Source organism: Zootoca vivipara, chromosome 13 (assembly GCF_965207765.1).
Source record: "Zootoca vivipara chromosome 13, rZooViv2.hap1.1, whole genome shotgun sequence".
Classification (NCBI taxonomy): domain Eukaryota; kingdom Metazoa; phylum Chordata; class Lepidosauria; order Squamata; family Lacertidae; genus Zootoca; species Zootoca vivipara.
In genome coordinates, this window is record NC_142596.1 from 30227625 (window position 1) to 30251890 (window position 24266).

The following is a 24266-nucleotide window of genomic DNA, read 5'->3' on the forward strand; positions in this document are numbered from 1 at the left end:
GCCGAGGGCCTTCTGGCGGTTCCCTCGCTGCGAGAAGCCAAGTTACAGGGAACCAGGCAGAGGGCCTTCTCGGTAGTGGCACCCGCCCTGTGGAATGCCCTCCCACCAGATGTCAAAAGAAAAATAACTACCAGACTTTCAGAGGACACCTGAAAGCACCCCTGTTTAGGGAGGCTTTTAATGTTTAATCGACTATTTTATTTTATTTTTCTGTTGGAAGAGTGGCTGGGGAAACCCAGCCAGATGGGCGGGGTATAAATAATATATTATTATTGTTGTTGTTGTCCCAAGGTCTCAGGTTTGATCCCCGTATGGGACAGCTGCATAGGAGGTTGAACTAGATGATCTTCAGAGTCCCTTCCAACGCTATGGTTTCAACAGTTCTATGATTCTACGACTGCTAAAAGGGGAGATCAAAACATTTTTTTAAAAAGCAGTTCTTGTTTTGTATGGCATAGCTTCCGGATCCCAGCCCCGCACTGCTCCAAGGCTTTTAATTAAAAAGATGCAAGAGGAAGTTACCTCAAAGCACTCTTCCGTCCGGTCTCTGCAGTAGGAGATTTCCTCTGGGCAGGGGGAAGGACCATAGCTCATTGGTAAAGCATCTACTTTGTGTGCAGAAGGTCTGAGGCTCTGTCCTCAGCTGCATCTCCAGGTAAGGCTAGGAGGGACCCCTGTCTGAAACTCTAGAGAGCAGCTACCTGTCAGTGTAGACACTACTGAGCTAGATGGACTGGCAATATTAAGACAGCTTCTTACGTTCCAATGTCTGGGGAACCTTTGACCTGCCAGATATTGCTGAACTACAACTCCCATTAGATTTCGAGAAACCTGATCTGCAGTTTATCCTGTTGGTTCTTCTCCTTCTGTTTTGGCCAAGGAAGGCTGTTTTCTAGCATGTACTTAGATACTGACCTGAAACTTTTCTGAGGCCTGAAAGTTGCTGATGGGAGCATTTGTCCGCTACGTTCAGCTGATACTGAGAAAGCAAACATCGAGCTTTCAGTGTACAGTTTTCTCTAGGGGATCCCTTCCAGCTTCCAAAATCCATTATCCTTCTAAAATTAACCTCCTTTGCATCATGACTAAATATACCGTAATAAACCTGGCTGAGAGGCGGAAGAGTCAGGCAGAATCTGGACCACAGGATAGAGACTGGGGGGGAGTCTCCCTGCGGAGATTTTGTTCCCTTCTTTATTCCAAATAGTCAAAGAAGATCCCCCCACCCCGATTTCCTTTCCTATAGTGGGCTTTGGAAGATTACTTCCACAGTGTTTTCAGACGGCTGCAGAAGGAGCACATGCAAATTGGCACTCTGGGTTTAGACTTGTGGCTCGAGAGGCAGGAAGCTGCAGGGTGTAATTTTCACCAAGACACTCGATAGCCTCAAGCAAGCCACTATTATAGGTGCTCAGTAGTAGAGCATCTGCTTTGCATGCCGAATGTCTCAGGTTCTGTATCTCCAGGTACTGTATCTCCAGGTAGGGTTAGAAAAGGCTCCTTGTCTAAAACCCTGGAGACCTACTGCCAGCCAGTGTCAATATTACAGAGCAAGATGGACCAAGGACCTGACTCAGTGTAAGTGAGCTCCCTATATTCTTCCTGTCACCAATACCTTTTCAAGTGGCTTGGTTTCCCACAACTGAGAATGCAACAACCACACAGCACATCATAGATGTGCTGCAAATTTGGAGTCTTCTAGTCTCTGGAGAGAAAATCCAGAGGTTTCGGACAGTCCTGAAATAACATTAGACATTTGTTTGCTTGTTTCATAAAATGTATACAATGCTTGTGTGTGTGTGTGTGTGTGTGTGTGTGTGTGTGTGTGTTTTTAAGGAACCTTGCAAAACTGTTTACAAAGAGAATATAACAATAAATCTATCAGTAAAAGCAGTTAAAACAACTATTGAAAACGTTTTTTTAAAAAAATTAGCAATAAATTGGAAACGGATTAAAACATTCTACATGTGTCTAAACAAACATGTTTTTAGCAGGCACTGAAAAGAGCACAGTGAAGGCACCTTGTCCATAGGCAGGGAGTTCCAAAGTGTAGCTGCTGCCACACTAAAAGACAGATGACCCCAGTAGCGTCCTGGCAAATTCAAAAGTGCAGGGTCCCTTCATGATTGTCCCAGCCATACTTCCTCACAGACTTTGGAGATTAGGCAATCTTCAAAGATTATTACTATTGTATAATTATAATATTAGTGTATAATCAGAGATGCATTGCAATGATCAATGCAGATCTCCCATGTGTTGACTTTCAGCCAGGTCTACTATTTTCTTTGCATGTACATGGGCAAATTATTTGGAGTGCTCCGATACCTTATTTCAGAGTGACTTGAGTTGTGTTTTCCTTGAAGTTCCATTGTGCATAATAGAAATTGCACACCGTTCTCCTAAACTCTGTGTTTCCAGTGTTCCTAAATGCTTAGCTTTTGCAGCATATAGTGGCAACAACAACAACAACAACAACAACATATTAGAACCCCACCCATTTGGCTGGGTTTCCCCAGCCACTGTGGGCAGCTTCCAGCAAAGATTAAAAATACATTAAAATGTCACACATTAAAAACTTCCCTAAACAGGGCTGCCTTCAGATGTCTTCTTAATGTCAGGTAATTTATCTCTTTGACATCTGATGGGAGGGCGTTCCACAGGGCGGGCGCCACTACCGAGAAGGCCCTCTGCCTGGTTCCCTGTAGCTTTGCTTCTTGCAGTGAGGGAACTGCCAGAAGGCCCCCGGTGCTAGACCTCAGTGTCTGGGCAGAACGATGGGGCTGGAGACGCTCCTTCAGGTATACTGGACCGAGGCTGTTTAGGGCTTTAAAGGTCAGCACCAACACTTTGAATGTGTTCGGAAACATACTGGGATCCAATGTAGGTCTTTCAGGATTGGTGTTATATGGTCTCGGTGGCCGCTCCCAGCCACTAGTCTAACTGCCACATTCTGGATTAGTTGTAGTTTCTGGGTCACCTTCAAAGGTAGCCTCCTGTAGAGCGCATTGCAGTAGTCCAAGCGAGAGATGACTAGAGCATGCACCACTCTGGTGAGACAGTCCGCGGGCAGATGCGTACCAGATGGAGCTGGTAGACAGCTGCCCTGGACACAGAATTGACCTCCGCCTCCATGGACAGCTGTGAGTCCAAAATGACTCCCAGGCTGCGCACCTGGTCCTTCAGGGGCACAGTTACCCCATTCAGGACCATGGAGACCTCCACACCTGCCCGCCTCCTGTCCCCCACAAACAGTACTTCTGTTTTGTCAGGATTCAACCTGAATACATTAGCCGCCATCTATTCTCCAACTGCCTCCAGGCACTCACACAGGATCTTCACTGCCTTCACTGGTTCTGATTTAAAAGAGAGTTAGAGCTGGGTATCATCCACATATTGATGGACACCCAGTCCAAACCCCCTGATGATCACTCCCAGTGGCTTCATGTAGATGTTAAAAAGCATGGGGGAGAGGACGGAACCCTGAGGCACCCCACAAGTGAGGGCCCAGGGGTCTGAACATTCATCCCCCCCCCACTTTCTGGACACAGTGCCCCCAGCTCCCAACCCCTCTAGACGGTCCAGAAGGATGTTATGGTCGATGGTGTCAAAAGCCGCTGAGAGATCCAGCGGAACTAGGAAACAGCTCTTACCTTTGTCCCTAACCTCCTGGAGATCATCAACCAGCACAACCAAGGCAGTTTCAGTCCCATGATGAGGCCTGAATCCCAATTGGAAGGGATCCAAATGGTCCGCATCCTCCAGGTGTGCCTGGAGTTGTTCACAACCACCCCCTCAATCACCTTGTCCAAGAATGGAAGATTTGAGACTGGGCGATAGTTGGCCATACTGGCCGGGTCTAAAGATTTATTTTTTTTAAGAAGTGGTTTAATGACCGCCTCTTTCAGCAGGTCTTGGAAGGCTCCATCACAGAGGGAAGCATTCACCACCCCGCAGAGCCCATCGCTCAGCCCTTCCCGGCTTGCTTTTATTAGCCAGGATGGGCAAGGATCAAGGAGACAGGTGGTTGGTTTCATGCGTCCAAGCAGCCTGTCCACATCCTCGAGGGTAATGGATTGAAAAAGTTCCCTTTCATGTTAACTGGGAGGCTCTAGGACACTGGAGACAGGGACTGCAGGGCCCTGCTGCAGAAATAGTAATGGGTCTTTGTCCCCCCATGACCCCAGACTACTGCGCTACTGGTATCCCATTTGCAGTTTCTGTACTCCTGTCCCGTTGGTTTGCAATTGTGCTTCTTCTAAACTTGCACCATCTGCTGCAGTGAATCCCGTCTGAATCTGGGCAGATGCCTTTCCTTGATGCTTTTCCCATTATGGCTCTGGCTGGATGCCGTTTGCCAGAAGGTCCAGGAGAGGAGGAATCTGAAGCCAGTCTCTTTTTCTTCTTCTTTCCCCCTTCCCCCTTATTTTTTATTTCTTTTCCCGGAGAAACAAAGACAGAGCGGGCCTACAGATGACATAATGGGAACATGACATCACACTTGGCAAAGGAACAGTTGCCTGTTTCACATGATGTGTTCTTTGGACGGGCCTCAACAGCAGCCCCCTGTGCCACCCCGGAGGAAGTGCATGCACGATGCAGATTACATCAAAGGCAAGGCCATGCGTTGCGCCTTCAGTGCACAACAGGCGCAGGGGCTTGCTACTTTGCTGTTGTCAAGCCTGGAGTTTACATCTGCTCCATCCAGCAGGGAGCGATACAGTGGCAAAGCCTATCCTCTCCAAGTTCCATTCAATGCATTCTCAGTCAGAGAATGGTATAAAATCACAGAATTGTAGTGTTGGAAGGGACTCAACTCCCAATTTCCAGCAATTTCCAAATCATGTGCCGTGATGGCACAGAAGTGTTTGTGGGCCTTGAGAAATAAATAAATGTAAGAGCTGCCATGTTCCTCCTTGGCAACTGGGTGACGTGGGCTTTCAGGCGCCTATTGTCATTTCATTCATTTATTTTAAAGGGGTTGACACTCCACTGGGGTGTATGGGGTCTTAAAAAGGTAAAGGGACCCCTGGCCATTAGGTCCAGTCGCGGATGACTCTGGGGTTGCGATGCTCATCTCGCTTTCCTGGCCAAGGGAGCAGGCGTACAGCTTCCGGGTCATGTGGCCAGCATGACTAAGCCACTTCTGATGAACCAGAGCAGTGCACGGAAAAGCCGTTTACCTTACTGCTGGAGCGGTACCTATTTATCTACTTGCACCTTGATGTGCTTTCGGCAAGCCCTAGGCTCAGTGGTTTAACCCACAGCACCACCCATGTCCCTGGGGTCTTAGAGGACAGTTATTACCTCTGGTGGAGGACACTTGCTCCTTCTGGGGTAGTCCACCTTTGGTCCCCACCCTGCACTCAGCTCTGAGCTGTGGCTCCTAGAAGCTGTCATCATGCGATAGCGGCCACACCCCAGGAAATGGCTTTGACTGGCAGGCTAAACCAGGTGAGGGTAGCTGATGAGTCTCATACCCTCAGTGTGGTGGGTACTTTCTCTGCATGCGAAGACAGGCGCCAGCAGATTGAGCAGACGAGACCAATAGTAGCTCCAGCAGTCAAGAAGGCAGTTTTTGCACATGCTGTAGAGGGAAGTGAGGGGCAGATGTGACTCATCAACCTGGAAAGGAAGCCCATCTGGGAGAAGGAAAACTTTGGTCCTAAACCCCAGCAGTGATGCAGGGTATCTTCAGGAGAAGAAAGGGCTAAGGAGTAAACCCTACACAAACGTGGAGTAGAGTCCCTAAGGTGTTTGAAGGAGTTCCTTCTAACAACTCCTGCAGCCAAACTGGTGCCAAATTTATTGCTCTGCTTTTCTTCGGATCACATCAGCTGGACGGGGTGTGGGGTGTGTGTCCTTGTCGTCTGGGCAGTCCAAAACCTCCATACATACTCCCCAGGCTTGGGTCTCGGGGTGGTCACTTCAGTGCTGCTAACGCAGAAAAAACAATGCAGGAGGCTGCAGTTATGACTTACCAGTCTCTGCAGCCACAGCAGGCGGTGCGAACCCCGGAGATAACACTCCATTGTCTCATTGTGACATACGTGTGTATGTTTTGCATACAACAATGCACACACTGGAGAGAAATGCTCTCAAAAACCCTTATGGATTTTTGTGTGTTCTTTTTTGGGGGGGAGGGAATAGCAATCTTGTGCAGAAATGGAAGGGAAGCAAATTTAAGACTGGAAAAATGAGAAACTGAAATGGACAGATTTTGTCCATCGCTCATGAGGCTCGTGGTGATGGTGGCATTTGAAACCGAAGAACAATTTTGCTGTTTAGTTAAGAGTAGCAACTGAAATGGCAAACCTCCAGCATTGCACTCACATGACTCTAGGGGGCCGCTGAGCGGCTGGGGGTGGGGGCGGCATTTGGCCTCCTGTATATTCTAATGTGACAGCTTCATGATAACAGCTCTTTGAGGCTGGGAGGTACCCTGTTTCCCCTTTTTTAATACATAGTCATAAAGTAAGCCATGGCAGGGTTTTTAAGGATTTGAGAAATATAAGACATACCCCGAAAATAAGCCATACTTCCACGCCGCGGAAACCAACCCCCACAGGCACCTCCGCTCACAGAGTCACTCCATGCGGCCGGCACTGCAGGAGCGCGATCAGCTGTGAAGCGGCGCTCCAAGAGCGTCCCTACTGCTTCCGTGCTTGCCGCCACCGCTGGGCTCACTGCTTCTTCCTTGCCTGGCCCAGCCAAGGAGCTTGGAGCGCCCTGCAGCAGCGGGCAGAGCGCCTGAGCCAGCGGCCTCCACCTGGCCTGGTCAAGGACGCCTGCCGCCCCGCCACCTGGAACCAGTGGCTGCTGCAGCACCGAGCACTCAAGAGAGCCCAGCGGCGCCCTGAGCCATAAATACCATACCGGCAATAAAAAAATAAGACACCCCACTGAAAGTAAGCCACCCTGTGTTTTTTTGAGGAAAAAAAGTTATAAGACGGTGTCTTAAAAAGGGGGAAACACGGTAGCAGAGCAGCAGCACGGAAAGGAATGAGAAGGCAGCCGTCAGGAGGAAAACAACTCTGCCGCAGCTTAAATGAGGGTCCGTCAGAAAAAGCACTTTTGATATGCAGGTGGGGGGGCAGAATGGCAGGACCAGTTGCTCCCCCCCCCACACACACACATTAAAAAGAAAACCCTGCTTTTCCATTGAAAGCTAGCATCTCAGGGAGACTAGCTTCCCCCCTGAGCTGCTGTTCCATATGCAGGGAGATTTTGTTTTGCTTTTAAAACCAAATATGGGAGACCTTTTGAGCAGACATGCTGCTGCCCCAGGTGAGACACCCCACAGAATTCTTACCAGTGCGAAGGTCTGCTCTGCAAACCAGGTCACAAGTAGCCCACAAAAATGCTTATCAGCCTGCTTGCCCCCACAAACCTAAGTTAGTAATTTGTGGCTTAAGAGGAAAAGGAGCAAGGGGACACAGCCAATTTTCTAAATATCCCACCCTAAACCTCTTACTGGCCTGATGCAGCCAGGTGTGTGGTCATTGACAAGCATGGTTCACGTGGATTATCTCAGGCTGGATCTAGACACATCAAATAAGTGTTTCAGTTAAACATGTTGCAAACTTTGTATGAGAAATCGGGTTAGCAAACACGGAACTCCACAGCACCATCTGTTGTCACAGTATTAGAATGCATAAACAATGCATATAAAGCCATTTTTCTTTGCCAAGGTAGCTGAGTCCTCAGCCTTCCCCATCTTGGTGTCCTCCAGATGTCTTGGACTACAGCTGCCATCAGCCCCAGTCATAAAAACCATGCAGTGCCGGGGCTGGTGGTGGGAGCTAACCAAAATGCTGTGCTGGTTGGGACTGATGGGAGATGTAGTTCAAAAACATATGGCGGGTGTCAAGTTCAGGAAGTCCGGTTTGTCACAATAGTTGCTTTCAACAACCCTGTAACAGGCCAGAGTTCCAGCGTTTCTCAAATAGAAGTAGAATGCCTGATTTCAATTTCCCCTCCTCCTTTTTTAATTTAACTTACTATTGTGTGTGTTTGAGGAATAGGTAAGCAATTGTGTTCCTTATCCAGAGAGGCAACACCTGCAGTTTAAGCGAGGATTTATGAGGTCTTTGCTCCAGAGCTTCTTTCTGGAGTTTGGCTGGAGCCTGTGTCAAATAATAACAGAGAAGAGAGTGCCTTTGAACATGTGCAGATTCCCTTTGTTCCTGCATGGTTCTTCAACTGTTTTCTGGCTGTTCCTTTTAGTTGTATGCTGCCTCCGATTAGTAAAAAGTTAAATAGGTACCTCGCCTTTATATTTAAATGAATGCTTTAAAAATCTGTGCTAAGACACAAGGGCTGTCAGTTGGTTCTGAGCTTCAGCACCTCTTATTTTTTTTAAAACCGAGCACTCTTTGACAAACAAATGGCCGGGCAGAATGACGTTTCGCAAAAGAAGCCTTTGCAGAATCTGAATTTTCACTGCACATCGTTTGGGTATTTGGGATAGAAGGTGGAAAACCCTCCTAAGCAGTTTGGGACTAGATGTACGCAGCGAAGAGCCAAGGAAAATGGTGTTTGAGCTATAAAAACAACAGCGTCCGTACCAAGTGGAGAGGGGCCAGCCAGTCTTGAGCGGAGCTGCTGTGGTATTGATCCTTCAGAGCAAATCTGGTGTTCTTGGTCTCCAGCCTCGTGAGTGGGAGTAGGCAGAAATGATCCTTGGTGTCAAATGAGAAGAACTCCTTTGCAGGCGCCAAGGATTTTGCACGGTTGCTCCTGAGCATTCTGCAATCAGGAAGCGGGGGGGGGGGGGGAGAGCGGCTGCAAGCATCTTTGTGAGCTTTAATTTGCATGCATTAAATTAAAGAGTTTTGCAAAATGTATGTGTTGGCAGTTCTCTTTTTAATGTGCTATTAAGCTGAAGGCAATAAAGGGAAAGGAGGGAACAAAGGAAAGGAATTACACCCCTTTCCCAAACCTTTCAAAGAAGACTTCAAATCCATTGAATATTTCATACCTATCCTGTCTGCATCTTAGCTAAAAAGTCTCTTTTGAAAGACTTCATTTATCCCAAAGTTATAACTTGACTTCGGAGGAGGAGGAGAATAATAATAATAATACTTTCAGTTTTATTTTATTTTTATATTCTTTTCTTCTTTTATTTTATATTCTTCTAGCTTGGGGAGGAGGGGGAATTGCGTTTGGGAACTGTGGTTTGGCCAACTGAAAAAATCCCTTTTCAACCAAATCCTGTTTTGTTTTAGCCACTTGATTGGGTTTAAATTAAGTCTGAAATGAAAGCTGGGATTTTTAAAAAGGCCCTCCGATAGGGTTGCCAGACTCAATAGAGGACAGGACTTCTGTGCCTTTAATTGCCCTGCTCTCTTTTGAGTCTGGAAACCTTAAAGAGAAACCAGCAGACCCTTTGTTTAATTTCCAAGCAAAGGGTCTGCTGGTTTCTCTTTAAGGTGTCCAGACTCAAAAGAGAGCAGGGCAATTAAAGGCACAGAAGTCCTGTCCTCTATTGAGTCTGGCAACCCTACCCTCCGAACACTTCCTAGCCTGTTGCTAGCAAAGTCTCGCACTGGCAGAGTCGGTCTGATGTCACAGAATGTTCCCGAGATTCTGTCTGGTGCGGGTGGGTGAGTGAGGAATGCGTCAAACAAGCAGAATATTGGCAAATATTGGTGGTGTGAGAAAAGTTAATAGGTCAGTGGAGTTGGGAAGAGCTCGCCCCTGTTCTAAGCACCCATAAGAGCCAATGTGCTTCGTTGGAGGAAATGGAATGAAGAGGAAATGATGTGCATTTCCTACTGCATAGTTTTCAAGTTGAGCACCAGCACCTTGGATTGCGTTCCAAAGCAAACGAGTAACTAATACTTCTGTTTTAGAACTGATGCAATGTAATTGTACCTGGGTCTCAGTTGCAGCCCCACAATCAATATACTGTATTGCAGTAAACCAGCTGAGAAGTTGCCAGAACATGCCTCAGTTCTCCCCTTAAAAGCTAAGGCAAGAGATCCTCAAGGAACTGGTCAATTTTAAAAAATTGCTTTTTAAAAAATATATATATGTTTTGGAACAAGACATGTATATCAGATTTTACAGAGGAGGGAAGAGAGGAACGAGAACCACAGAGTCTCATTTCTGCATCCAGAATGGGACTTTGCATCACCTCCAGATATGAAAGTTCCCATTTAGGTTAGAAAAAGGGCGTGACCAGAGGTTCCCCTTCATGTCAACTGTAACACCTGTGTTAAATCTTAAAAGGGCTTGTTCCAGATTCATTATTCACTTGGGTATAACCTTACATGGATTTTAAAATGGAATTTGATTTGCAAAATGGTTTCTTAAATGGTTTGAACAACCCAAGAATACACAAAAATAAAAATCAAGCTCAGATATTGTATATCTCAACTTTCACAATGATTATGCATGCTAAAACATGGGAAGAAAAACAGTAAGCCAGGTTAAAATGAGCGAATGGTGAAAATCTGGGAATTGACAGGAGGTCCAAATTGATGGTATATATATGATCTTTGATTTTTTCTTTTCTCCCCCTCCCCCCGTTTTTTTAGCAGGATAACTTTTATTAATTTTTGCTAAGTAAATTTATTAAATAAATCCTTATTAATCCTTATTAATCTAATTTTCTGACTATTATTGTGTGTTAAAATACAAGAAGCGATAAATATAGCTGGAATATTTATTTTTTTGTTTAAAAAAAGAAAAAAGAAAATCTGGGAATAAACATAAATTATTAAGTTCAAAATTATGCTAAAGAAGCAGGGGGTTATAGAGGAAAATTGGAAGGGTGAAGATTAGTAGGACAATATATATTTAAGAAAGGAGTTAGGAATAACCGAAGATAGAGGAGATTCATGTTATCACATTTAATATTTAATTTAATAATGGAAAATTTATAAGCAGACTTATGAAGTATAAAATATTTAATATTTATTGATGTTTTATAAGTGGCTATTTATAGGAATACCATTGGTGAGTTCGTTTATGATTTTATGTGCATGCGTGCTTCTATCTAATACCTTTCTTTTTGTGAGAAATGTTTTTAGCACATGAAAATTAATAAAAATAAACTTACTAAGGTTTACAATTTTTTAATAAAATGTACTACATGCAGTACATTTTTTTAAACAACAATAATTGGTCCTTTGCCAATTCCACCGGAATGTATTTTACCTTTGAAATATTTTGGGCTATTTTTATTCATATATGGCCTCATTTTCCTACAATGGATAATCCAGCTTTAGGAATTGTGAGTGGCTTATAGCTGAAAGGTGTTGTCTTTGGCTAAGTGAATCTCTCTGTTTTCACATGCCAAAAAACAGCTTTTTGTCTGAGTCTGGAATGAAGTAGGGAGACAGACAAGCACTTTTGAAGCCAGGATGATGGAACAAAGACTAAATAAAATGTGAACGATAACAAGCTCTATTCTCTCTCTCTCTCTAGGAATCTTTCCAGTAACAAGATCAGTGTTTTAAACGTCGAGGCATTTGCACAGCTGACTTCCCTGACAAAATTGTGAGTGTCTTGTTACATCCTTTAAAATCTTGCAGCATTTAAATTTGCCTTCCCTTTTTTGGTATTTGGCAAGCCTCCCATCATCCAGGCCTGTGAGTATTTTGTGATCCCATCGTCACGTAGGAAAGGTGGGACTGAGCAGGGATTAAGTTCACATTTAAAGGCGAACCTGCATAATTGACACATTCCAACACAGTAAGTGAACCGAAACACAGCCGCCCTTCAAAATTTGCACTTCTCCGAATGTTGCAATGTCAGCCAAGTGATGTGCACAAAAAGGTAAGGCGTGCACAAAAAGCCACATGTTATTGAAAATAAGTTACGAAAAGGAATTATAGTAAGAGGAAATCATTTTGCAAAAACTGCATGCGAAAATATGTGTATTAGGAAGAAATTCACAGAAAGACGTTGATTTTCACGAGGATTAAAATAATAATAATCACCAACTGATCTGGAAATGTGAAGACGTGAATTTAAGACTGGAGAAATGAGAAACTGCCGGAACAAGAACTGACAGATTTGCCTATGAGTGAGTGCTGCATTCATCGTGTGTGGAATCCCTGCTTTAAATTTTAAAAGAAATCTCTTAATGCTGTGACATTGAGGTCCAAAGTATAGGGACACTTTGGGCTAAGATCAGGGGAGGGGAATGAGGTCCATGTTGTTCAAGGGCTATTCCGCAGGAGAAGGAGCTGGGCACCTTTGCATGATTTGTACAAAGCACAGATTTCATTCTTTTCTTAGTGCAGAATTTGCATTTCATTAATGCAGAATATTGACTTCTGTTAGCATGGAGCAAAGCCTGAGGGCCACATTTCCTCGTCTTAGGCACCAGGTGCCAGTGATGAGCAGGACCAGAGGCAAAAGGGGGGGGGGAGGTTAAAAACTCAGTTTTCGGTTAGATAACCGCATCACAAAATTCAGAGAAGAGCAAACTTTGAAGGATAACTGTGTTCTGTTTTGGGAAGCGCAAATGAATTTCTCTCTCGCACAGCCCTGCATCCCTACCACAGAATGAGGTTTTAAAAAGCAAAATGGGCTGTGATTTGAGCCGCTCTGGTTCCCTGGTTTCCTCAGAACGTCATTACCCTAGCGAGCCAAAGCCTTTGCCCTCTATTCATTGAACAATATTATCCTTCTTGAAAAGGGAAAAAGGAGAACAGTGTCGGATGGGCCATCAGCCCTAAGTGGTCGGTTGGGTGGACGGACATTTTTGACGCATCTTGGGGCCTGTTGGCTCCTCCTGGAGCAGGAAAGGAGAGGTGGTGTAAGGAGAAGGCCAACGTAGCCAACAACAATTAGCTGCAGTTTTATACTCAGGGTACCTTGGTCTGAAAAGGCACCAAGGCTGGCATCCCACTCTGGGCTGAAAGCCAGTGTCAGACGGAAACCAGCTCTAAGGGCTTATATGAAAAAGTGGGATTTAAGGGCCAAACAACATATGACATTAAACTTGCTTTTTAAAAAGCCTAATTTAGTTCTCACCATTTTCCCTCTCCTGCCACTTTCCTTTCTCCCCTCGCCCACCAAAAAACCTCCGGAGGCTTTAACCATTTCCTCCCTGTGCCATTTTCCTGCCACAAACCACCTGGATAAAGGGAACTTGCCAGATGGTGGAGCGACCTGTGTCAGGGAAATGACATTGCAGGGAGTGTAGGAAAGTGTTATTAAAGTCCCTTGTCTCCATGCATCACATTCCTAATCCTTTTTTTTATTATTTCTGGAAATGCTAAACATGCATCTCTAAAATATGACGTAACATGTAGTTTAAACCTATTTAGGCTGTTGCTAAATTAGCAAGGACTCTGGTTCTTTTCTCTCTTGTTTCATTCCAGCTGATATGGGGCAGGATGTGGGGGTCTAGGCAAGAAAACGAAGCCTTTTTGTACTCAAGATAGTACTCAAGATAATTTTGTTCTTTGTCTCTCCCTGACTGCAGAGATATAAGCAACAACAAGATTTCTTCATTACAAGATGGAATATTTGATAATTTATTTAATTTAAGTGAAATGTAAGTCTGAGCATGCTAAATTTCCATGTCTTTTCAAGAGATTATTGTTTCTTTTCCTCCTTTTTCTTATGTAATAGTGCAGTGGGTTTATTGCATTTATAGTCCATGTTTCATGCCCACCCCTCAAGGAAGTCAAGGTGAAACTCATACTGTAGTTCTCTCCCTCACTGTTTAATCCACACAACAACCCTTTGAGATAGGTTAGGCTGAGAGGCAGTGATTGTCCCAAGGTGAGCTTCATGACAGGCATCCCCAAACTTCGGCCCTTCAGATGTCTTGGACTACAATTCCCGTCATCCCTGACCACTGGTCCTGTTAGCTAGGGACCATGGGAGTTGTAGGCCAAAACATCTGGAGGGCTGCAGTTTGGGGATGCCTGTTCATGACTGAAAAGGGATTTGAACCCTGATCTCCCGGGTCTGACACCACTACAGCACTTCTAGTGTAGGGCTGCCATATGTCAACAACTTTTGGTGGTTTCCTGGGATTTTTTTAAAAAAATATATATATATATGGCAATGCTACGGTATTCTAGTGCCACCTTTGTTGGTAGCAGCTGCAGAGACCCTAGAAAGTTAATCTCTAAATTACAATCCCACATTTCCATCCCACTAATCTTTGGTGTGTAGCATTGCCGAAAGTAGGTTCACAGCAGCAAAGAAATTTCCCATTGTTTAGCTCTGACATTTCTGAGGGCTTGCCATTAATGTGTCATAGCTTTTGACAGACTTTGTCATAATCCTTTGGAAACCTACTGGAGATATTGTGTTCTCTTCCTAGGCCAGAGAAATCCTGTAGCAACCCATCCAATGTGAAATTGCAAGGCACTTATAAATTGGGGGGGGGCGGGGGCGGGAATCCTTATAAGTAACAGCGGTTATTGGTAGGAAAATAATTTTTTTAAAGGCTGCCTTTTGCTTGTCAGGAGTATGTGCCTTTCATTTCACTCCTCTGCCTGCTTTCAGAAACTTAAGCCTGAACCCGTTCCTTTGTGACTGCCGCCTTGCCTGGCTCCCCCGCTGGGTGGAAGAGAGAAGAGTGAAGGTTGTGCGTCGGTCGGAAACGAGATGCGCTCAGCCTCCTGAGGTGGCAAACATCCCGCTCTTCAACGTGTCGTTCAGCGAAGTTACTTGCGGTGAGGCTAGGACAGGAGATGCCGACAATTATTTGGGCTGATGGGCACATTCAGAATGTTGAGTGAGCGCTGCCAGTCACAAAATGGCTGCTGTAAGGTGTGGCAGAAGACAAAATGGCGGCCACATGGGGGGGGGGGGAAGCAGAGAAAGAGACAGGGTCCACAATGTCGTGCAAGCATGTCCTATATCAGCCACCTCATCAGTGGGGGGGGGGGAGGCGCCTCTCCTCTGTTTGCTATGGATGGGAGTGTGGGCATTATAGTTGAAAGTTGTTTTTAATACTGTAGCCCACAATGGGAACTTAGGTGAAGTCTGGGAAATAAATAAATAATGGCGGGTTGATTAAGTCAGGCCAATTCAAGGTTTTCTTTTTATAACGGGAGACATGAGCATGTTGGTTCAAGAAAGGGAATGTACCAGTCTGGTATGCAAGTCTGGCCTGTCTCTGAAGGATGTTACAAAAATAGATGCCTTTTAGTCCCATTTTATGAAGTTCCATTGTGCTGCATTGAGATAAGAATATCAGCTTATCAGCTCTGTTTTTTTTGAACCAGCAAAAGTGGAAATATTCACCATATAGGGAAGTGAGGATTATGTATTTGTTTTACTTAGAAAATCCATGGGGTTGTATTCAACTAACTTTTTATTCAGAGTCGACCGCCTGCAATTAGTAGACCTAATTCACACCCATTATTTTCAGTGGGTCTACTCAGAGTAGGACCCACATTAGCTGCAACCCGTAAACTGCTTGCTCAGAAAGTAAATTGAAAATAAATAAATCCAAGCCGTGTACAAGATAGCGGGTGCCACACAGACAGGGCAGCTCATTGTTGACAGTTCAGAGAAGGTTCCAGACAGGCAAAAGCAGCTGAAGAGGCTACAGATCAGGGCTGGTGAGGGCCGCATCTTAGGGCATGTGGCCTGTGAGAGTTCTGAGGGCCTGATAGAGAATCCTGAAGGGCCACATTGAGCCTCCAGGCTGGAGGTTCCCCGCCGCTGGCCTAATGACTTGAGAACTATAATTTGGAATTCTGTATTTATGTGAGACCTTATTTGTTTTGTTCTCTTTCCCCGCCCCTCCGCCATCTTTGCAGACGCTGACTACATTGCCTGCCTGACAGACAACAACACAGGTGTGGCCGATCCCATTGTCCTGTTCACCTCCACCCTCCCTCAGAACCTGACGAAAGAGACATGCGGCGCTTTTTGCTTTGCTGGAGGGCAGGACTACGCGGGCTTCAGCCATGAGGCGCACTGCCTGTGTGGCATTGCTCTTGAACCAAACTCTTCCTCGGACTGCTTGCCCTTTTGTGACGTGCCTCCCGGAGGGCCTATGTGTGGCGGCCCTGCCCTCGTTCGGAATGTCTTCCCGGCACAGCTGCCCATTTCCTTGGTGGGGCCTGACGCTCCTTTTGCCCCTTACCAAGGGGTAGCTTTCAGCGTCTGGGCCCCAATTCCCATTGACACCTTTCGGTGGGACTTTGGGGACCACACAGGCCTTCTGAACACCACCAAGACAACTGTCCTCCACCAGTACATGTCACCTGGGCAGTACAGCGTTACGGTTGCCATCTTTTCCGGTGGCCGGTTGACGTCCGCACAGACCAATGTCACGGTGGTGGCACCCCCAGAGGAGATAGAGCTTCAGTGTCCTCGTTTGGTGAAGACAAATGAAAGTTTGAGGTTGCAGATAAGGAATCGAGGGGGAACTGACCTGTCAGCTGTGTATAGCATCACAGCGCAGGAGAAGGAGCCCAGACAAAGTGAGTTGAGTATTGTCTGATGAGGAGAGACAGAGCTGGCAACTTCACATTGTTGTTGTTGATGATGTTGTTGTTGTTCCCAATTTCTTACCCACCCGTCATTACAAGATCCCTGGACAGGTTACAGCAATGCAAATATACAGGGTATATATATCTGCATAAGCCCACCTAGCAGTTCGAAAGCACATCAAAGTGCAAGTAGATAAATAGGTACTGCTCCGGTGGGAAGGTAAATGGCGTTTCCGTGCGCTGCTCTGCTTCGCCAGAAGCAGCTTTGTCATGCTGGCCACATGACCCGGAAGCTGTCTGCGGACAAACGCCGGCTCCCTCGGCCTATAGAGCGAGATGAGCGCCACAACCCCAGAGTCGTACACGACTGGAGCTGATGGTCAGGGGCCCCTTTACCCTTTACCTTTAAGCCATACGTACGTATAGTAAGCCACTGAAATTAATGGCCATAACTGATTGAGGTGTATGAATTTCAGTAGTAGAACTTAAGCCCCATTCACTTTTAAAGTGCTATGATGCCATTTTAAACCGTCAGGGCTTCTTCCCCCAAAGAATTCTGGGAGCTGTCGTTCATTAAGGGTGCTGAGGGTTGTAAGGAGGTCCAGATTCCCCTCACAGAGCTACAATTTTCAGAGTTCCCTGTGAAGAGGGATTGATTGTTAAACCACTCTGGGAATTGTAGCTCTGAGCAGGGAAGAGAGAAACAGTGTTGTGCAGTGGTTAGAATGATGGACTGGGTGACCTGGGAGACCAGGGTTCAAGTCCCCCCTCAGCCGTGAAGTTCACTGGATGACCTTGGACCAGTCACTGTCTCTCAGCCTCATCTACCTCACAGGGTTGTTGTGGGGATAAAATGGGGTGAGGGGGAAATACACCACCTTGAGCTCCTTGGAAGGAAATGTGGGATATATTTTTGAATCATTTATTTAATTAATCCCTAGTTAATTATTTGATTTGATTTATTGTTACGGTTCTTGACCAGCACACATAAATATGCAATACATAAAAACAATAAAAGAAGACAAGAATATCTAAAAATAGACAATAAGTATAAGTTTTAACAATTGGTTAAAAGAAAACTAATTAAAAGGAGTATTACTACTTAGGGAGGTAGACTACCTCAAATCAAATCTAGTTAATTATTTCTGTTAGTGTTAAATTCAATAGGCAGGGTGGGGTGAAGGTGTTGCCTAGCAACCAGGCAGAGTGGCCTGTGGTTTCTTGAGATATCACATTCCCTTATTGACTGTCCACTTGTGAGGGGGTTTCTCTTTTGTGTGTTTGGTTGAATGTCTCCCTGCTCTGTACAAGGCCTGGAGCAACAAAGGAAAAACCTCTCTGTTACTTTCTCCTCAAATTGTTTTTGTCCAGTTTTGCTCAGTAGAGAGTTACCAGGATTTCTTTTCTCCCTATACTCATCCACGTTATTTAGGCGACTTTTGCTAAAATAAGCTCTGTAAGGTAATGCTCTTCATTTTGGCCTTGGCTGCCCTGGGGTTCTTCCATGACTTTGTTACCATAGCTTGGTCAGGAAAGACAAGAGTTTGAACCTTGAGCTTCCATGAAGCAGCCTGAACATGTTGATGCTTCCTCCACAGCGGTCCAGCCAGTGTGCCCCTTGGATAGCTTGGTCTTCCCTGGCAACAGCCACTGCTATTGGCTGGTGGCGGAGAAAGCAGAATGGCCAGAGGCTCAGCAGCATTGCTGGGAATATGGCAACGGTACGCTGGCCTTCGTCAGCAGCCCCCAGATCCAGAGCTTCTTAGTGTCCCGCGTCACCAGGTAAGTGATTAAAAGATAGATGGTTCTTTAATTACCTGCAATAAGGTGATACTTGTTGAGGTTTGTTAAGGGTCACATTCGCACCCTACATTTAAGGTACTATGATACCACTTTAAACAGTCATGGCTTCCCCTCCAAATACTCTGGCTACAGTTGCTAGTAGGGTTGCCAGACTCAATAGTGGACAGGACTTCTGTGCCTTTAATTGCCCTGCTCTCTTTTGAGTCTGGAAACCTTAAAGAGAAACCAGCAGACCCTTTGTTTAATTTCCAAGCATTCTTCTACATAGACACAAACATAGCTGCATGAGTATCCACCCATGATAAACACCTACCCGGAAGCACAGGATTGTGAACATGAGATTCTGCTCTTAGCAGGGGACCAAATTAGACCTGCGGCAGGAGTGTTCTTCAGTCAATCATCCAAAACCCATTAAATTTTGTTTCCACTGATAAAGAGCTTCTCCTCCTGTTCCCAGCCTCTTAAATGATTAATTTATTGCACTATTTCATCTCCTCCTTTTCAGACTGATTGCCAGACTCCCAAAGTATTACGGACGCATTGCAGGCTTGAGTCCTGACACTCCTGAGTCTGTCTGGCAGATCTGTGTGCAGGGAGGCTGGTGACAGGGGAAAGAACACATTAAGATTCAAGATGCCATGTCAGATTTAATAATCAATGGAATTACACCATGCTCTCTCTCTCTCCACTGCAAATCCCTTCACCTTGCATTAATCATGGCTGTGCGTGTGGCATTATGTCCTGCACTGGTGGCTAACACATTATCTTGTCATTACCAGAAGTATGTTCTATCTCTAGTGTCAAGAGGCAGTAAATGCCACTGAATACCAACTGCCAGGAATCAAAAGTGGGGAGAGTCATGTTGCACTCAGGTCCTGCTTAGGGGCTTTCCGTTGGGGCATCCAATTGGCCACTCTGAGAATGGGGTGCTGGACTAGATGGGCCTTTGGTCTTAAGTAGCAAATCCACTTCGAATCCTGAGTTCAAACTCTGTTAATGGGAGCCATCTGTGCTAGGGTTAACCACAGGTAGGGCTGATGCAGGCGGAACACCCTACTAAGGTTAAAGCAAACTATGGGAGGAATGTAGAGGCTGACGCATCAACTTACACCCATCTCATTTCATTTTTGCTGGCGCTCAATCACAGATCAATCCGGTTTTGTCTGGATGTTTGGAAAGAATGCGTGTAAAGTTCACTTTTGAATTGTACACATAGATGCATGTGATACCGCGTCTATTTTTTTAACCCTTTCCTTAAAAAGATGTATTTTCCAATGCTTTTCTCAGTTCTTTACTTTGAAATGTGTGTTTTATATACATTTAACTGTAAAAAAGGGGGGGGGAGTTCTGTACTTTTTGCGCTCTGAAACCACACTGCAAAATCTGAAGGAGTGCAACATCTGATCACGTGTTCGACGTTTCAATCATCGAGCAAGCCCCTGGTCCATCAAGTCTGTTGAAAAAAGCAGACTGAACAAATTCCTCCTAGAGGAGGAGAAGAGAGTACAAGATCCCATGACACAATCTTAGGTCAGAAACATCGCCTCTGCATCAGGCCTGCCTTTCCGTGATTTCATCAACCTCAAGCCTTCTGTCACTTTAAAGGCTACATTGCTATACCATAAGTTTCCTCAAGACTGTGAAATTTGCTTTGGCTCTGCTTGATCAAATCCTTTGCAATTTGGCACCTATCCTGCCTCCACCTCATAGTGGGTGGAATCGGCAGCTCCTGTTGAGCCTTCCTAGACACTGCCAAGATACAGGACGTTCTACTTTATTCCTCTTTATTTCTTTCCTTCTTTGGGCGTCTCAAGACTGTCAAAGTGTTTTGCAGGAAGGATTCAAGCACATACCAGGAAAGTTAGGTTTACGTAATTCAAGTGGATTTAGCGCCACAGAGCCACTTTAAAAAAGAGAGAGAGAGAGAAGGGGTACAGGCCAGTGCATTGAATAGTGTGAGGTGAACAAATAATTTGTGGACATCTAATTTGTAAGACATCGAAACACCCTGCAAACAAATCATAGAGTTGGAAGGAACCCAAAGGTCCATCTAGTTTAACTCCCTGAAATCAGGGTGAATGTTCAGCAAAGGCCAAATATAATCTAACCTTTGTGCAAGCTTTGTGCAAGCAAATCAGTACTAACACTCAGTAAACAGGACACCTGGAGGAGCTGTCCTTTCTTTTGTTGACTGCTTCTCATTACGTAGTTCCCGATTCATCCGTCTGGAGGGAAAACGGCCAGTTTCCTCCGGCACTGGGCTCTAGCCGGCATCCGCTCAAATACCTCACAGACAAGACTGAGAACATCTGTGTTTTATTCCCTCCAAAGTCCTTAGCACAGCCTTCCCCAGCCTGGTGCCCTCCAGCTGCTCTCATCATCCCCCAGCCAGCACCCCATCTGGTTGTTTCAAGAGCCAGGCTGGCTAAGGCTGATGATGGGAGTTGCGGTCCGAAACAGCTGGAGGGCGCCAGGTTGGGGGAAGGCCACTACCCTGATGAATCTATTTTCTCCAGCTCAAGGAGGCCCTGGCCCCGAGTCCATTTTCCCAACTGGCCCTTCTTCTAGATCCCAGATTTAGGCACTTTTCAGGGTTGGAGTCTGAGATTATTGATAACGTCCAACCTTTGGTTGTAGAGTCACTAAGAGTCACAGGCCAGTGCTCTCTCAGCCTTTGGGTGCTGAGTCCAGTGCTAGTCCTGCTCTGAGCAGATCCGTTGAAATTGGTGGGATTGAACACTGATTTGTGTGGGACTTCTCTGAGTAGAACGTAGCTGGATACTGCCTCTTCAATTCATGTGCAGGCTGGGGTGTTGCTGTGTATTATTATTATTATTTTTATTTTGCTGGATGGGCTGAAGGCGGAACAAAACCCCCCAAGGGAGGGGATGGGGCGCGGTGGGGTGAGCTCCTTCCCAGCTGCCATGCGCCTTGCTTCCCCTCTAACTCCACACACACACACACACACACGTCCCAGTGTCATCTACATCCTGGTATTGCTGTATTTATTTCATCTGTTCTATTAGATAAACAGGGCGCAAAGGATTCCAAGCTGATGAAGTTTCCTCCTCCTGCCTGTCCAACCGCCCCCTCCGCCCCCCACTTCTAGTTCAGTGATAGAAGATGAATTGGTAGAGCTACTGAGCATTTTCTTGGAAGGTCCTTCACATACTGTACTCAGTTTCTTGTGGGAAAGCAACTGCAGAAGGAATCTGTTTCCCATTAGCCTGTGTGGCAGCCAGAGAACCCTCTCTCCATTCCCCCCCTCTCTCTTGATGCTTTAAAAAAATGTTCATAAAAATATTTTTATGCCACCCACTCGTATCAAAATCCAAGGTGGAGCACAACGACAAGTACTGACCCAGGAGAAATAAGAACAAGGCAACGCCTGATGTCTTTCTCCTCTTTTTCTCGCCGTTCCTCTTCTTCAGCCGGTGGAGCCACCCCCACCTCTCCACAAGGTGTTGAGTGCTTAAGGAAGGAAGTACTTGGTGGGGAAGGTGCCCACTTGGGGTGAGGGAGAAATTTGATTCGCTTTGCATTTAAAGGTGAATCTACCTAACCCACACTTTCCGAAAGAGTACGTGAACGAAATCTATACACGTCTCCACATTTTGCAGCGCTGTTTTCCAGCCAAGCGACATGTACAAAAATGCATGTACCGTGGACGGGACGGGGGGGGGGGGCAAAGTGTGCATGGAAATGCACAAGTTAATAAAACTTGCCTGCAAAAAATGCATTCTGCTAGGGGGGGAAATGCTTTGCAAAAACATGCATTGTAGGGGAAAGTTGCATACAAAAGTTTGTATGTTTGGAAAAATCCACATCCAAGTGCCGATGTGTTTTGTCGTGAGGACTTTTCAAAAATAATAATCAGCTAAGCCACGCCGTCTTGTCTTATGGAAGACACCCACTACTTCAGCAGGGGTGGAGATGGGAAGAGGCTTGGTCACAGTTGAATTAATGTACTGGTTTATTGAAAATGTACTGCTTCCCACAACAACGAAAAGCACCCAAAGTGATTCATAACAATAATAAAATACAGTAACACCAATACATAAACAAGCTAAAAGCATAATTTTACTCTGGTTATCTAATAACTGGTGCTGTCCAGAGTGGCTCAGCACCATGAGTGATAGGGCAGTGCCTTCTCTTGGGGTTACAATTTAAAAGGCACAACACAAAAGAAAAGGCAGTTGGAAGGGAGGAGGAAAGAAGGAAGCTCAGTTATTTAGTTCTTAGTTACAAAGTTATTGCAATGACCAGCTGGAACAGAGTGATTTAGAGAGGCAGAGCCAAAAGTTGGTGGCTCCAGGGTCCTGGTTCTCTCCATTCCCCACAGTCCGATGGAAACTGAGCCATCTAGCAGTGGATCATCAGAGGCACCCAAAGAGGAGTGCTGCTCCTACAAGCCCCAAGCTTTCCCAAGGAGCAGCAGGCTGCCGTACTCAGAGGCTGATTTCGGTACATCTGGACAATGCACATTTCTTAGCAGCCTCCCTGAATTACAACAGAGGCTGCAATTTCAGAGCAGATTCAAGTGGGAGAGAAATGTCCCCAATGGTGAGAAGGGTTGTTATTCCAACCAGATGTGTCCAGAGTGCTCGTGAAATGTCAGGCTTCAAAGTGTGGCGCTTGTGGAAATGTGGCATCATCTTCCAGCCACACTCTTTGCTTCTGCGGCTGCTAAATCATGCAGGCATCCACTTCAGTGCCTCCATCCCTTCTAGCCAAGGTTGTTTCTGTGTTTTTGGACCCTGCTGTCGTTTAACCTCTGTTAACTGGAAGAGAGAGCACTGTAACAGTTGAAGCTGGCTAGGGCAAAATGTCCATGCAGGCTCAGGCTGTGTGGGAGTTGTGCCAAACATCTGGAGGGCACCAGGTTGAGGAAGGCTGCTATATGAGGCGTCACAACGGAGAAAGCCTTCTCTCCAGTTCTCACCCTCTCCCTACTTCAGAGGGACGTGGAGGAGAGCCCTAGGTGATGATCAGTTAGGTTGAAAGTGGTCCTTTAGGTCCCCAGCTCCTAAGCATAAGAACATAAGAATAACCTGCTGAATCAGACCAATGGCCCATCTAGTCCAGCATCCTGTTCTCATGGTGGTCAACCATCTAGATGCACCTGTAAGAAGGACCCGGGCACAAGAGCAGTCTCCTCTCCTGCCATTTCCAGCAGCTGATATAGCAATGTAAGGCCTTAAACACAACCACCTGCACTATGAATTGCGCCTGAAAACAGGCAGGCAGCCACTGCAGCTGTTTGAAAACTGGAAAAAGTGATCTTCCTAGCCAGTTCCAGTTAGTAGCCCCACAGTTCCATTTTGAACTAATGGGAATTGCTGAGAATCTGTTGTTGATAGTCCCGTGTACAATTTATTGTGCTAGTCCAATGCAAGGGTTACCAGTGCTCAGAACAGTAGCCTATTTCAGCACCAAGAAATTAGATGCTGGTTAGATTTATTAGGAAGGGTGGTAAATCACAGTTTCCATGGAGCTTTTGGCACGACCCTTCCAGCTTAATCTCCTACTGACTGACTGACCTTGCTCAGAAGCCTAGGCATTCCCTCCCGTTCTTCTTTAGGGAAGCTCCATAGCTTAGTGATAGAATATCTGCTTTGCATGTAGAAGGTCCCAGGTTCAATCCCCAGCATCTCCAGGTAGGGCTGGGGAAACACCCCTGCCTGAAACCCTGGAGAGCCTCTGCCAATCAGTGTAGATAATAATGAGCTAGATCAGGCATCCCCAAACTGTGGCCCTCCAGATGTTTTGGCCTACAACTCCCATGATCCCTAGCTAACAGGACAGTGGTCGGGGAAGTTGGGAATTGTAGTCCAAAACATCTGGAGGGCCGAAGTTTGGGGATGCCTGAGCTAGATGGATCAAGGGTCTGACTCACGGTAAGGCAGCTTCCTATGTTCCTCTTTAAATCAGCCCTTTATTCAGAATGATGAAGACTAGAAGCTTGCTTTATTTTTAGGTGGTAGAGCATCTGATTTGCATGCAGGGCGTTGAGGTTCAGTACCCAATGGCATCTCCAGGTAG

The 24266-nt window shown here is 45.8% G+C and overlaps 1 protein-coding gene across 1 annotated transcript in view; it reads left to right on the forward strand.

Moving 5' to 3' along the window:
* PKD1 (polycystin 1, transient receptor potential channel interacting) overlaps positions 1 to 24266 on the forward strand; it is a 121228-nt gene that overhangs the window by 39707 nt on the left and 57255 nt on the right. Inside the window, exons 3-7 of the mRNA XM_088657260.1 lie at positions 11431 to 11502; positions 13442 to 13513; positions 14479 to 14648; positions 15744 to 16412; positions 18020 to 18203. Of these exons, the coding sequence (XP_088513386.1) occupies positions 11431 to 11502; positions 13442 to 13513; positions 14479 to 14648; positions 15744 to 16412; positions 18020 to 18203 (1167 nt within the window). The remainder of the gene's footprint in view (positions 1 to 11430; positions 11503 to 13441; positions 13514 to 14478; positions 14649 to 15743; positions 16413 to 18019; positions 18204 to 24266) is intronic.